Raw genomic sequence first — 16,009 nt, 5'->3', positions numbered from 1 at the left:
TTTTGTTGTTTTAGCTGGAGGGAGAAGTCTTCCGTTTGATTCAGTTGCTTAACTCCAATAACTTTAATTAGTTTGTTAAATCAGCCCAATTTAAAAATAAGAATAATGCACTCAATAATTAACCCTATTTGAGCAAGATTCAAGGCCCAGAGCAAACTGATGGTCAGCCTTATCAGTGAGCATCTGTGGCCCTGGTTAGTCGGAGCCCTGTCTGCAACCTTTCAGCGGTGGAGGGCAAGAGACACAAAACGTCAAAAGTCATATTTCTAGCAATACAAAATAAGTCTGGCCCGATGCAAACATGGGGTTCACCTTCCCAACTTCCCATTTGCACCTTCTGGATTCGGTCTGGCATCATTACTGTAGTCTGTCTGCAACCACTCACACACCTCCAGCGCACCTTTAACCTAACTGAAATAATGATGCACCATTTAGCAGCCAACTTACGCCATCCAATCACCGCGCCACACATTGTTTCGACATGCTGCACGGGGATTGGGTGATGTGGGTGATGTAGGCGAAAGGGGAGGGAGGGGAGGAGGTTTTGGGCAGCACTCAGGAGAGGAGTGCAGAAATGGAGAAAGCTCACCAGTGCATTAGGGACAGCACGGTGCAATTCGTTCCATTGGCAGCACTTCAAAGAGGAAGAGGAGGAGGAGAGGGGGGGGATAATCCACCCCAACATTAGCCCCCAGAATCTTCCACCACCAACAACATGCACACACACACACACACATTTATTCACAAAGGCAGCAGGCTGGAGGGTTCGGTCGAGGGGTCTGATTGGGTTGGGGTCTAGGGATGACGGGATGGAAGGATGGAGGGGATTTTTCAATTTGCCAGAAAATCTGAGATGATTGGAATACTCTCTTGCACACGCACCCGCCTTGACACACAAACACAATGCCATACACACATTCGTCTCCACAGACAAGACTTCACACTTGAACCCAGAGACGGAGACAAAATAAATAAATAAAAGAACAAATAAGAAACAGGTGGAAAATCTGCTCACGGCGCCAAAAAAGCAGAAATATGGGTTAAAAATATGGGTCCGCGATGAATGATGGGGATAATTCTGACAGGTGGTATGTGAAGAAAGAGGAGAAAATATCCAGAGAAAATAAAAAGGAGAATGTAGGAGGAGGGGCGGCGCAGGAGGAAAAGCGAAGAAGACGGATGGAGTGAAAAGAGAGCTTGTATATCGACAGCCACTAGCATCAGTAGCGGTGAGCTGTCAACAGTCGTGACCAATTGGAGATCAATCCTCCTCATGGGTGACCCGCCAGCGGCCAACGCAATCAATCCTCCTCCTCTGTCAGACCTTCGAGCAACGTTAAAGACGAACGCCGCTCGATGCGGAGAAGAGGTTCAACTAATTCAGTTCAACCTGCCTCACAGCGGCCACGTCATCGCCCGTTGATGACACAACCCCCCTCCCCCCGCGGGGGACTGTTCTGTAACAGAAGCCGTCGTATTTTAACCTGCCGTCGCAGCACCACTTTCAAGCTGATAAGTGCCGCTTTGAAAACGCCTCAACACAAGCATCCGACACACGACTCCTCTGTGCTGCAGCTCAACGCAGCTTTGAAAATGCAAGTAAAAGAAGATACTTCAGAACGTCTTCTCAACTTCGACAACACACATTTAAGATTTAGAATAAAGCTGCAAATAACTAAGGCATAAATAAATTGACAAAGCCCCCTAGCGCTCCTGAATCCACTGCTGAGTATTTATAGCGCAACATGATCTATTTCTTGTAACTCAAACAATTTCCAGCTGCGTGAAGGCTTATCAGCAATCACTGGGACACGCTTGGATTAATAAGGCCATAACATTACTCACATAAATGCATGGCTAAATCGAGCTCAGATGCATTCTGGATTTTTTTAATATCTTAAGAACAATAGAGTATTACTGTTGCAATTAGATGACTTTAAAAAAAAACATGCGTTTGTTGGCAAGGAAGAGTAATGCAGCTAATAAAGTTAAATGTTATTATCAAGATCAGGGGTGCCCAGTGCTGGTCTATCACCTATCTGTTGCACGTCCAGAACAAACAGCAAGACAAACTTTGGTCTTCTTTTTTTTTTTTTTTTTAATATTGCAGCATGCACTCAGTTCATCCACAGCCATGCACAACACCAAGAACAACAACAACAACAACTCAAGACTACTGTCTTTCTTAAAGGGACAGCGCTATGCAACAATTTTTCTTCTTAGAATAATAAAAACAAAGATGGATAGAGCTTTTTAACTGTGTAGAAACACTTAAAGGGAACTCCAGACTCAACGGGGAATAGCACTAGCGTATCATAACAAAATATTGGTGAAATGAACGAGTTTCGCGGCAGATAATGCGTTATTTAGAGGCTGCGTTTCGGTGCCCCATTCACTCCCACTATATGGATATACGCGGATCTAAATATCTGACGAATGACTCCAAATGACACCAAAGTTATATGGGTGTGAACAATCATATTTTATGCCAGAAATAAGGTCCAGGTTGTAAAAAACAGTAGTTCCCCTTTAATATGACATAGGGTAACAGGGTTTCCCATACAATGTTAATACTATGGTGGTCCGCCAGGGTCTAATTTACTCCACCATGGTCTCATAACGAATCGGAAATATTTTGCACATTTCAAACAACCTTGTGCTTGCGTTGTGTTTTTCCTATTGCTCCTGAGCCACCTCCTCCCAGATCCTCCAAACACACTGGCTCACCTGCTCTGCACTTTAACCTGACGGAGAAAACAGTACTCATGTAGCATGTGAAGCTATTTGTGTTGTTCACTAAGAAAAATTTACGTTACCGCCACTTTTTAAAACCCGATGTTTGTGCTCTTGATTTTTTAGTCCATGGAGATTTACAGTTATTTAAAGATAGTTGGTCAAAACCGGTGAACGTGAACTGGCTTAAATTTGTAAGCTAGCAAACGTGGAAACACTTGGGTAGGGTATACAGTATATGGGTACTTTGACTTGGTCGTTGTAAAAGCCAACAAAGTGAGGGCGTTACTGATCTAGATCCATGTAAGCCAACTGTTTTTTTTTTTAGTTTTCTTGCTTGACAAAATGTTTAGGGGAGGAACGCTTATTTCAAAACCACTGACAAGCCAGTTATCTGACAGTCCAATTTGGACAAAGCTGAGTACAACATGTGTATCAAGTTTGCTTTAAGTTGACTGTGTGTTGGAATGTTTGGCATTTTTCGCTTGAGGGACATGCTTGGCTGCTGCTCAGCGGTGCATGCAAGCACTTAAGTGTTCGGAATTCAATTGGGATAAATGTTAAGAATGCATTTATACATTTCTAGTGTCTCCTGGAAAATTCCTGTCTCCGCTTTATCGATGGCATTAACGGAGTTAACTTGAGAGACTCCAAGTGGTTTGGTTCACTCCTACATCACACACACACATCAATAATGGGCGGTCTGGAGGGAGACGAGTTATGGAGTCCATGGACACACTGGCTGGTCAGGAGGTTAGCGAGGCCTGCAACAATCAATAAACCCCAGCCACTGGAGACCACTGTGGTACGTCTACAGTTACACAAGTCTATAGAAAACAAACACCTCCATAGAGTTATGTTTCAATCACAGAAAATGCTATACATTTAGAGTAAATTGCACGGTTGCAGACTCTCGACGGAACGTATATAGTCAGGTGTTTCTAATTCTGTCCCATCCACTACCAAACTTTAATTGTTTAAAGTTAAAATCTACTGTTAAGAAGGGACAATTTGGTTGGTGGGAAATTATTTTTCACTCTATTATTTCAAGTTAAGAGGTGAGGAATTGTTATCCGAAAGCCAAATTAACCCTGTGGGATGCTGGACAAAGCACGCTGATCCATTGGTCTAATCATCACCAAACTTAAGTCCATTCAATTGGTCTTACCAGCCGAGGCTAAATGGGAAAAACCGGGGAGCAATTAAAGAATGGCCTCCAATTATTTCCTGTGTTTGTGTTTTATTCTTTTAGTTTGGAACAGAACGGTAGGTCATTTGGTTGATATGCAGCCACCTAATTGCAATAAGGTTGTCCTACTGTGAGCCAAATTAGATCAACCAAGCTGAAACAAATCGAGGCAAGACAAATGCCCCGTAAAGCTAAATCACATGAGAGAAGAATGGAGGAAAAACGACTTGGCGGAAACCAGATTATTTATCGTACGGTGCGCTGAAAGAACATACATTTAAACTGCTTAAGTAGGTTTGTGGGGGGAACTTTCTTAACACATATTCGTTCCAGTAGATTTAGAATCAAGGAAATAAGCAAATACCATTTCAATTGTGGTGATGACATAAAGGTAAAAAACAAAAAAAAGCAGCCCAGATGCCTGTCTCTATCTCCCTTAAACTCAGGTCGATGTTTGGCTTTGGGCAGCCCACTGCAATACCAATTGTGTAGGTTAGATTGCAGGGTCAGACAGAGGTTTTGAGAGCGCTACAACACAGTGAATGCCAATCAAAATATCAGAGCACTGCGAAAAACACGGACCTCAAGTGAGGTTATGAGCAGGGGGCACGACCGGGAGAAACTGAGCAAGGAAATATACATAGTGGTTAGCATTCAGCTGCCAAGCGTGAGCTATGATACGTGAAGGCAGAGGGGACTTCCAGACTGACTTCAAAATGGAGCCACTACACTTCAGGTATAAGAAGAGGTAGTGGGTGAGAGGTAAGATTTATCTGACAGTGACCGTGATGATAATTTCTCCATGATTACAACTGTAGGAGCTGCATGAAAGTGTGTTTTGGAATCTTTCCCATTTGTCTGTTTTGAAAAATAAGATTGGTTTTCACTGTAATAGGAAGAATATTGTGACCAGACTTTATGCTTTGAATATTCAATAGTAAGAAAGGTAAACTTGCATTAGGTAACAACTAAACCTAAAAAATGTGAACACAACTAGCAGACAGTCCCACTTTGGACTTTTTCACCACAAAGATGAGGAAGGCTTTTTCCAAATCTTCCAACTCGATAGAAAATGTCGCTCAGATTTAGGAGTGATCTCCATCTATATCTCCTTGATGGCTTCTCACAACCTTCGCTTTCACAAGCATGGACAATGCCATCGCTCTCGTCTGCCGATGACTGTACGCTATTTCCAGATTACCTAAGTCTGAGGAGCCTCATTTTCAGCTTCCTTCACCAATGACGTCCACTAGCTGGTTCTAGAGTAGCGATCATGTTAGAGGCAAAAGTCTAAGATACAGCTTATGTAATCACTCATTTCGTTGTGCGTTCTGATCATAGACTGTATTAAAGATGGACAATGGTACAGCTCCTCAAAAGTGAAACCAAAGCAACTAGAGCTCCCCCTGGTGGCTGGCTGCAGTATAGGTCATAAGCTCCACCCCCTCCATGTTAGCGGATGGGACTTGTGCTGAACTAAAACATTAAAATACACGTCAAATATTTTTTGTTTTCAAAGATGCTTCAGTCATTTTTGGCAATTAACATAATACCGATGCATGCTCAAGTGTCCATTTTTCTGATAAGTTTCGCCTTAGTTGGCTATTTGACGCTATAGAAAAAGGATGTGACATCATGATTACTACAAGTTGCCATGCCAACCACTCTGTCAAGCGGTCCTGTAGAACCGTGAGAGTAGGAAATAAATAGATAAATAAGTACAGTGTATATACTGGTGGAGGAAGAGCAGAGCACACTATTAATTAAGCAAAAACACAAATGAGTCTGGCGGAAGTGTGGGTGGGTCATTGATAACGTGGCTCCGCGTGGCTCCGCGTGGCTCCGCGTGGCTCCGCTCTGCCCAGACTCTGACTTTATAGTTGCAAGATGGTGCCGCCCATATCCCCGGGAAAATAGCGTCAGTTTAGCCAATGCAAGGAAGTGGGGATGCATTGTCCATATTTATATACAGTCTATGGATCTGAAGCCTGACTCTTAGAAAATCACATCATGCGTGCAGGGGTTCAGTGGGAGGCCACCTCATATTATAATCAGCACTGAGAAACATCTTTAAATACAAGGCCTTTTATGGACAAGCTACCATAGCGACAGATGCTCAAACTTAAATCACCACTTGGGTTTAGATCAGACAGAGTGTTCCTGCCAATATTCCCCCAGAGGTTCCACGGCAGAGCTATGTCCCTAGATAGCACCCTCTCCAAGATCCACCTACACACTCAAAGCCTTTTGTTTCCATGACACGGTAGCTCGACCAACATTATCACCATTTTCTCTGGGCCACAACAGATTGTTGCTACGCAGGCGAATGAATAGTACACAGAGTCTGACAGAAAAAAAGTTCTTATACTTCACTTACTATTCAAGGATAAAGGTAGCATTATAGATCCCAAGGGCCATATATATGAGATTTTGTCCTAAAGGCAGAAGCATGAGAGAGTTTCACATTGACTAACCAATCTATAACAGTGAAAAGTGAATCACAGAAAAACTAAATGAATCGGCTGGAGCGGGTGGATTTTCTCCTAAATTTGCCACACTGGGCTATCAGTCAGTCACTCATTATATCACTGAGCCATTTCATTACGCCTTCATCCTCTGAGCTATTAATTCAACATTAATATTCATGAAAGCAAAAATCAACTTCACACGACACTGTCAATGATCTTTTTAATTAACACTCGGGGAAAAAAAAAATTGTAAATTACCTCTTAAACTATATCAGAAACACCAAACAGGCTCGTGCACAGAGCCTGCACATACGCACACTGACCAAGACACACACACAGAAACACACACCCACAACAAATAATATCTCTGAATAATGCACTTTCATGTTGTTTCATACCGCAACACAGAAGCACAACAGAACTTCCTACTCACCCTTTCTAGGTCTTGTCGGAGGTGTGTGAAGAGTTTGAGGCGCCTGTAGAGGACGTCCTGCTCCTGCTGGGCAAGGTTGTCCACCTCGTCCCTCTTTAAGGTCACCAGAGGTCGATTAAAGTTGGCCTTCCTCTTCAACTTCCAGAACTGATACAAGAAGTCCACCTTGAAAGACAAGAAGGTAAAATATTGGCGGTTGTTTCTCTTGTGAACCGAGACCTGCTTCCAACTCATCATGCAGAGCACCACATCTCGCAGTGAACATATTTCTGCTCTCTTCAGTGACAAGAGGCTTCAGCTCAACGTACCTGGAAGACGGGCAGCTCCAGGTTTTCAGCAACCTCCCTGGGGTCCACCAGTCGGTAAAACTCATCCTCCAGCTCCTGGAGCTTCTGCTTCCTCTGGCTCACCTTCTCTCTCTCCAGCTGGTCCCGCTCAGCTCGCTCCGACGCCGACACCGCAACCAGGTGCGATACCGACCTCTGCTCTACGTCGTGATGCTGGTCCGGCCGAAGCTCCGGAGCGACGCCGGCGGAAGCGGCGGACCAGTCGGGTCTGGCCGCACCGTGTGCTCCACCGTTGGCGGTGGAAGCGGCGGAGTGGTTCCCATTTGTCACGCCGGTCGAAGAGGCGGCGTTGATGGCGGTTGCGTTACTGTTGCCGGCGGTGCAGCTGTGCTCCAGGCAGAAGGACTTGAAGCGCACCTCGTCGTTCTCGGCCAGGATAGTCTTCATCTCCAGGCCGTGGTCGAAGGCGCACGTCACATGGAAGGCCACGATACAGGAGGGCATGGAGCACTGGCAGGAGAAGACGTAGAGGAAACACGGTTAAGGGCAGACACACACACACACAAAGTGGCCTGCAATTTCTTAGACATTTTGTCACAACAGCGCGTTTTAAAGTGTCATTTTCGGTCCATTTATTGCCAATACATGTGCAGCAAAGCAGAAAGACAAGTCAAGTCACAACAAACAGGGTTCCCCCATTTCAGCTGACATTTTGGTAACTTGGGAGGTGTTTCTGTGTGTGTGTTTCAGTGTGTGTACGTGTGTGTTTCTCAGTACTATCCATTACAGGTCAAACTAAGAGGCGACCTCCCACCGAGTCCCTCATGGCACGGTGTCATTTTGTGTGTCTGAGCCCTTGTGAGTTAAATGTGTGTGTGTTTGTGTGTGTAGGTCTGGGCTTGCACATTTCAGAGGACCTCAGCATTTGGCATCTTGGTGACTGTATGAGCACAGCGACAAAAACCTGACTGATCACACCGACTCCGCCATCTGGAAAAACAACGTGTGGCATCGTTTCCAAACACGACCTTCTCTCTTTGATCTGACGCTCTCTCTGATTCAACACTTAAAAATAATGAAAATCTAAAGTCTAGGATTATCCAGTTCTTTTTTTTTTTTTTTACTTATAAGAACTTTTTAAAGTTTTAATTGGGACTACTTCCTACCAAAGAAACACTGATTTGTGGTGGTCCTCGAAACTTTTCCTAATGTACAGTAGTTTTTATGATGTGACAAAAAAAGTGAACTAATAGTTACATAACTTTAGAGGAATTTGGTGCTCATTTTTATATCCCATTTCTGAAATAATTACCTTGAACTTGGGCTAGTTTGTGTTGCATCAGTCCCCGTCGCAACAATAAGACACAGATATAAAGCTAAAACAGGTCAACCAGTCCATCATTACCGGCTTTCAGCCTTCGGCAATACATGGAATCTGTGCGAGGCTGAAACCTGAGTTTTGCGGAGAGGTCGAGCTGCATTGTCTGCTTTTAGCCTTCACGCTGCCCACTTTGGGTTTCCTCTTGTTTGACTTGGTATCAATGCCTATTTGTGCGTCGGGCGGATGAATAGAGATATTATGCCTGAACCAGAACAAAGCATATGAATCGTAAACAAGACTGCAGACAGACTAATGGGAGAGCTCCAGTGCGTATTATTTGTCTGTGTGAGTACTGATGTCACCTCCGTTTGCTCGGTTTGTCACGAAACTGCCGAGATTCAGCAGAATCTGAAAAAAAGGCAGCTTTGTTTCAGGTTTGTTTTATGGATATGCCATGACCTGGACACTACAAAAAAGTATTCTACCTGCAATGTAGTGGGAGGATGGAGGCAAAAATTCAATTTTTTTGTTGACATCTCAACACCAAAGACTGAAACTCTCTTTAGAGCTAAAGCTCACTGGAAGTAAATGTTCTCTGTTATTTGGGAGGTCTGGCATTTTAGTCTTAATGACTGTATTGTCTTGGGTTGAGCAAGATTTATACGTCAGATCTACAGCGTACTGTAAACGACATGCACCCAACTAGAAATGGTGACACATAATGCAACAACTGTGGCTGGTCTGAAATCCATTTCCTCGTCACGTCTTTCATTGATACAGAAAAGTCACCCTGATTCCACCTGAAAACACCACCCAGGTTAATCTGAGCAACATTCTCCAGTTTCAGATGAGTAGTCGGTCGCTAAATGGTTAATCAACCAAGTCAGACTGTGAGTTTCAGGTTGGCACCACCCACAGGTGTCCAAAAATAACTAACTAATCTCCCAACTACTCATTTAGTATTGACGAAGCAACTTGGATGAGTAGCAGTAGTCAAACAGGTCCAGTTGCTTTTATTTAGATTTGTTTTATGATGCACTTTGACCTGGATGACTGAGACTTCTCACATACATACACAAAGAACACAAACGGGCTACTCATGTAGGCTACGACGTACACCGATCAGCCACAACATTAAAACCACTGACAGGAGCAAGTCAGTAAAAAACATTGACCATCTTGTGACAATTCAACTTCTGGACCTGGCATTCATTCATGTGGATGTTACTTAGACATGTAGCACCCACCTAGACCAGATCAGGCACCCGATGACACTCCTTGATGGCAGCAGCCACCCCCAGCGGGATGCAGCTTTAGGAACAACTCAAAAAACTCAAAGAACAGCACAAGGTGTTGACCTGGCCTCCAAATTCAGTAGATCCCAAACTGATCAAGCATCTGTGGGATGATCCACAGAGGCCCCTCCCCTCAAAGGCCCCCCACTAACAACATTCAGTGGCCAGTCACCACAGGACACCCTCAGAAGGCCCATGTCCATTCTCTGATGAGTCACAACTGTTTTGGAGGCACAAGGGAGACCTACACAATATTAGAAAGGTGGTCATAATGTTATGCCTAATCTGTCTTGGCATTGCACAGATCTGTTGCAGAAGAATAAAGTGTTTTAATTTGCAATTTCTTCTTTTATAGGTGAGACACGATGATCTACCTCACATCGTGTCAACTTCAATGTTAAGTCATGGTCATCAATCCACAAAATCCCAGAGTAAACAAAGTCAGTTAGGCAGGAACAGAAGGCGTGATCCAATAATAACATATCTGGCCCGTGTAAGACACCACTATAGATATATCATCTTGTTAGAACGTGGCATTACAGTCAAAAGGTCTACACCGTAGTCCCATTTTTATTACCAGCCAAATGTCACATTGAGCCCGCTGCAGCTGCTCTCACTTATTTGGTGTCAAAAGGCAAAAGGTTGAGCACAGCGTGGAGCCCGCTAGATGCGTTGTTTGGTACGAGCCAAGTCATCGCAAAAAGAAATACTCATCTGGCCTTTTCGGCTGCACCTGCTCTGCTCTGGCAGGGATTCATTAATAATGTTTTTATCAGTGCCCACGCTGCCTCCCGAGTTCTTCTGTTTGTCTGCGAACAGCATGTTTGTTTAATTGCAGCAATCTTGAGCCTTTTGTGTGAAATAACGGAGAAAAAGCCTAACGCATTAGTCACATTATGTTTTAATCGTTCTCCATTCTGGTCTCTGTAAAGTCCAAAAAAAATAAAAATAAAAAAATTAAATATAAATAAATAAGTGAACACCTACTCACTATTTAGCAAATGTTCTTTGACTTGAAAATGTTAAATTTGTTATTTGAAGCAATATGTATGATTTAGAAGACACAAATGTGCTAATTTCATTTAATTATGTAAATGTCTTTCCACTTTCTTCACGTCTGCACTTGTATTCTCCCTCTGTTTGTTCCCTTATCCGCCAACAACGCGCTTTGTTCTCCGCTCCAATTGCATTTCCTGTTTTTTCCCCTCCAATTTTCAGTTGAAGTTGCGTGCTACATGCCACAAGAAGATTTCACACAAATAAAATAAACCTCAACAGAGAATCGGACAAATGACGAGTGGCGGCTGTACGACGTCTGTTCACTGACAGAAGCGAAATGATTTGGACAACCATTATGTGGTCTTTGAAAATCTAGGCTTACCTGTGTAAAACCTATATACCTATATACAATATTCCGTTGGTCCGCCTTTAGCTTTGATTACAGCACACATTCTCTGTGGCATTGTTTCAGTAAGCTTCTGCAATGTCACAAGATTTATTTCCATCCAGTGTTGCATTAATTTTTCAACGAGATCTTGTATTGATGATGGGAGAGTCTGACCACTGTGCAAAGCCTTCTCCAGCACATCCCAAAGATTCTCAATGGGGTTAAGGTCTGGACTCTGTGGTGGTCAATCCATGTGTGAAAATGATGTCTCATGCTCCCTGAACCACTCTTTCACAATTTGAGCCCCATGAATCCTGGCATTGTCATCTTGGAATATGCCCGTGGCCATCAGGGAAGAAAAAAATCCATTGATGGAATAACCTGGTCATTCAGTATATTCAGGTAGTCAGCTGACCTCATTCTTTGGACACATAATGTTGCTGAACCGAGACCTGAGCAACTGCAGCAACCCCAGATCATAGCACTGCCCCCACAGGCTTGTACAGTAGACACTAGGCATGATGGGTGCATCACTTCATCTGCCTCTCTTCTCTTCTTACCCTGATGTGATGGTTCCCCACTATCCTTCCAGTTTTTAATAATGTTTTTAGCTACAATTTACTTTATCGTGTAGTCATAGCGTAGCTGCTAAATGGCTGCAGCGTCCTTATAGAAACTTTAAGGAAGACAAACTTGTGAAAAGGCAAAAATGCTTCCTTACACTGGTGAGCTGTCACCCCCTTACTGATGGCTGTTGTTCACAGACCGACTCTCTACGAGTGTTTTAATACAGGCTAGACTGGTTGACCTTTCCGGTGCACCTTACTTCAGTCGAGCCCCGATTAAAAGTCTCCTAACGCTTGGAGAACTGGACAATTAATATGGAGGGTTGTTAAATATAAATATTCTGTTCTGACACCTCTCGGACACACGACAGCCATTATCTGCACATTAGAACGGAGACGGCAAGTAGTCATTAGACAAATGATTCGAGCTATTGTGCTTTCATTATTAAAAGTGGAGTGAAAAACTCTGAGCTGTCTACCCCGCCTTAAAACTACCGGATTACAGATGCATTACCTCGACTTCAGACGACACACTTCGTATTTGATCTGCTGCTCGAGATTTCATAAAAAAATGCCACGGCACAACTTTTGCATGAAAAAATAGCTTCAAAATCAGGGCTGACAGGGTTTCTTATTCTCCACTACGGCGAAATGTTTGAGGACATATAACCGATTTGTTATTTCACACCCTTCCCAACATTACGGCCTACAAAGAACTCCTGCTGCTCGCGCTGCCATGTAGCATAAGCATCCCTACATTCTGTGCAAAGGCGGCAGCTGATCAGTGAGTGTGTTTGTACAGCCGCCTGCCTCTAGCTGCGGGAGAGACTCTCTCCCTACGGGCAAATCTGCCAGATAATCTACAGCATCAATACTCTGACGGCAAAAGGCCCTGCAGCACAAACAAGAGTGTTCATATATATCCGGCATGCACGTGTACACACAGTGGGTGCCTAAGGATGCAGGAATTCACTGTAGGGGCACTTTGGGTGCTAAACGGCGCCCAGGCAACTAGCTGTAAAGTGGGTTAGCAAAGTGTGCCAGTGGTGGTAATACAGCAGCTGCATACTAAGTAATTCTGCAAGTGCTTGGCTATGCATATCCTGTCTTGTGCTGGTGTACCTGTGCAGATTTATTTCCAGATATAATGATCTGTGGGTTGGAATTTTGACGCCGACTAAGAGTTAAACCTTAATATTGAATTTCACTCACAACAGCAACATTCGCCAGTGTTTACAGCCCCTTCAGATGTTGTGGAGAACAGAAAAAACAATTGATGATTACATTCCTCCTCCTCCTCAGACGATACGGACACGCTCTCAGGTATTAAACTTGGTTAAAACTAGTTGCACAGGTCCAGCAACTAAACGCGTATTATTAGTGTAATATTAACAAAGCTTTATGAAATCATTAAAGAATCTGAACACATAATCTGCAGAGGTTTGTGTCTTTTAGGGCTGCTTCAGACCTTGCATTAAAGGGGAACTACTGTTTTTTACCACCTGGACCTTATTTCTGGCATAAAATATGATCGTTTACTCACCCATATAAGTTTTGTGTAATTCGTATTCCTTCGGGAGATATTTAGATCCGCGTATATCCATATAATGGGAGTGAATGGGGCACCGAAACGCAGCCTCTAAATAACGCATTATCTGCCGCGAAATTCGTTCATTTCACCAATATTTTGTTATCGTATGCTAGTGCTATTCCCCGTTGAGTCCGGAGTTACCTGTTACAGCAAATTGAAGGTCAGAAAACATCATAGATTGACCTACAGACCCCAGATGATGATAACAGCTAACTCCGGACAGTAGTTCCCCTTTAAGAGCCGATCTGGGCTATCCGATCACAAGTAACCAGCTTGAGGTGGGTGTGTGTAGTGAACATGCATCTCCGAAATGCGTCTCCAGATCTGATCTCAGTTTAGTGCTCTGTACGTACAGAAACCCTGACATCATCTGCAGGAAAATATTATTAAAAACAGCGTCCGTCTCTAACGGATCTCTACCGCTGCTCCAGAACCCGAGAACAGCGCCGTTTCAAGTGTGTGCGTCATGACTTCACATGGTTTCCCACGTTAAATTAATATTCACAGGGTCTTCGCATCTGTCTTTCACGTGATCGGTTTGCCCAGATCGGATTGTAATGCAAGGTCTGAACGGGCCCTTAGGTTTCAAGACTCTTGACGGTGCATGAAGTGATGAGTACTAATCCAACACACCTGTATGCAGGTTCCTGTGTGTTCTCGACACAGACTGCAGGACAGAGCCCAGCGGCTGGCGGGGATGTGGGACACCTTGGTAATGGGCTCCATCTTCTCTGGGCAGCCTATACTCACCTATGGGAAACACAAACAGGGCAGGAATAGATAGATATGAGACAGAGAGCAACGCTAGTGACAAAGAAACGACGTTGTATTCTGTGTAGACACTAATAAGAGTTGTGATTTCAACCACTAAACAAAAAGATCAGATGATTAACCAATCAGTAGGCTGAAAGAAAATTCGGTAAGTTTATCAAATTAATCACTGAAAATAAAACTGTTCATTCATTATTACAGGTATTTCACAATTATCAGCTGGAGGTGCTTCACATTTGATTCTAAACCTTCCGATAGTAGTTGATTCAGTGTCTTCCAATTTCAAAGCCAGACAATTTCAAACTGTGAGCAGAGACACGTGTGCAAAAAAACAAACAAACAAAACAAAACAAAAAAAAAACGCAATTGTAAAGCCCAGTGTGACTCGCTTTCTCTGAGCGGTCCATTGAGAACGATTTTGGCCCCGAAGCGCCCGGCACCAAATCCAACCAAAAAGTCATTGACCTGTGCCAGCTACCCATGCAGAACAGAGCGGAGAGCACTCATCACCAATGCACCACTTCTTCCTTCCTTCCTTCCTTCCTCCACGGCCTGTTTCTTTCCAAAAACCATTTCACCTCTTTGTCGTCCACACGCTCTTTTCATATCCGAGGCCCTCTCCTCTCCTCGTCCTTCGTGCTCGCATTAATAAGCTGGTGAGTGATTTCCACGGGTCGCGCTGCTCCCTCTCTTTATCCACTTGTCCTTCAATCTGATTTTCTTCTTTATCCTCTCATCTGCTTATCCACAGAAGGAGCCCACGGCCTCCGCTCTTTCTGTTATTATTGATGTCTTTTGTAGAACGCACTCCATTGGAGTAGGGGTCAATTTTCACTCCATCGAGAATGTCAATAGAAAGTGCAATCCAGACAACGATGCCACAGCCGTCGCTGCCTATGTCTGCTTCTTTTTACAGCTGATGCACGAGCCAATCGATTGGCGAAAGGATTTCCAGTTTTCGAGCGGCGTGGTTAATTGATTGGACTGTTCTCAACCTTGATTCCCACACATAAAGCACCTAGAGGCTCGAGGTTTCACTTCAAATCTCCATCTTCTCCTCTTGGTTTGTCAATACTCAGATACGGGGAAATCAAGTATATGTGTGTGTGTGTGTGTGTGTGTGTGTGTAAGCACGTTCTCATTCGCGGATATTCCATCCCCAATTACCCCGCATTTCAAAGCCGTCAGACGGAAAACGGACAAAATCCGAAATCACTTCAGAGGAAATGGGCGGAAATCACAGTGGTAAATGAAAAGTCGTCTCAAAAGAGGGGCTCTGCGTCTTTTGAGTTTGTTGCTTGTGCGTGCTGAAAAGGCCGTTTAAAGAGAGACCTGTCTCTCGAGGGGTTGAAGGCGGAGGGCAAAAAAAAAAGCAGCTCCACACACACACACACACACACACACAGTGCTGCAGGGGGGGCTGTAACGTTTGAAGGCTGGGTGGTGTTCACACACATGCACACACATCCAAAATGAACACCCTTTCCACTACTCCATCTATTTGCACATGCAATGGTGTGTGTGTGGTAGGTAATGTCTGTGTGTTAATATGTGTACATGCCAGCTATTAGGTCTTGCACGCACATACAACCGAGTCTACGCCAGAACACGTGCACAAACACACATAGAGCACAGACATGCAAATTATCCCCCCCCCCCCCCCCACACCCGCTCCACGGTAGGAAGAGAAAACAAAAGCGAATGGAGCAACGAAAACAATTAGCCCAATCAAGGGTGACAGAAGGCAATTAGAAGTAAAAGGTTTGAGGTGCCAAAAGCCACTCTATTATTGAGAAATGTGCTAAAGGAGTGATTTGCTGAATAGACTGAAGACACACGGCTGGCTGTCTTCAAGGTGTGCAAAGCGTGAAGCGGGGACGCTGAACCTTTGAATCGAGCTTTCAGATGAAAGACGACTCCGAAAGATATCATCAAGAAGCGCCACGTCAAAAAAATAAAAAATAAAAA

At 43.9% G+C, this 16,009-nt stretch overlaps 1 protein-coding gene across 1 annotated transcript in view; it reads right to left on the bottom strand.

Moving 5' to 3' along the window:
- The window catches only part of jade2 (jade family PHD finger 2), a 184,952-nt gene that overhangs the window by 60,697 nt on the left and 108,246 nt on the right, over positions 1–16,009 (bottom strand). Inside the window, exons 8-10 of the mRNA XM_084565175.1 lie at positions 13,904–14,020; positions 7,132–7,620; positions 6,824–6,988 (exon numbers count right to left, since the gene is read on the bottom strand). Of these exons, the coding sequence (XP_084421301.1) occupies positions 6,824–6,988; positions 7,132–7,620; positions 13,904–14,020 (771 nt within the window). The remainder of the gene's footprint in view (positions 1–6,823; positions 6,989–7,131; positions 7,621–13,903; positions 14,021–16,009) is intronic.

Source organism: Chelon labrosus, assembly GCF_963514085.1.
Source record: "Chelon labrosus genome assembly, chromosome: 17".
NCBI lineage: Eukaryota > Metazoa > Chordata > Actinopteri > Mugiliformes > Mugilidae > Chelon > Chelon labrosus.
The sequence above is the reverse complement of the archived record's forward strand: the minus strand, read 5'-3'. Positions and strand labels throughout refer to the sequence as shown.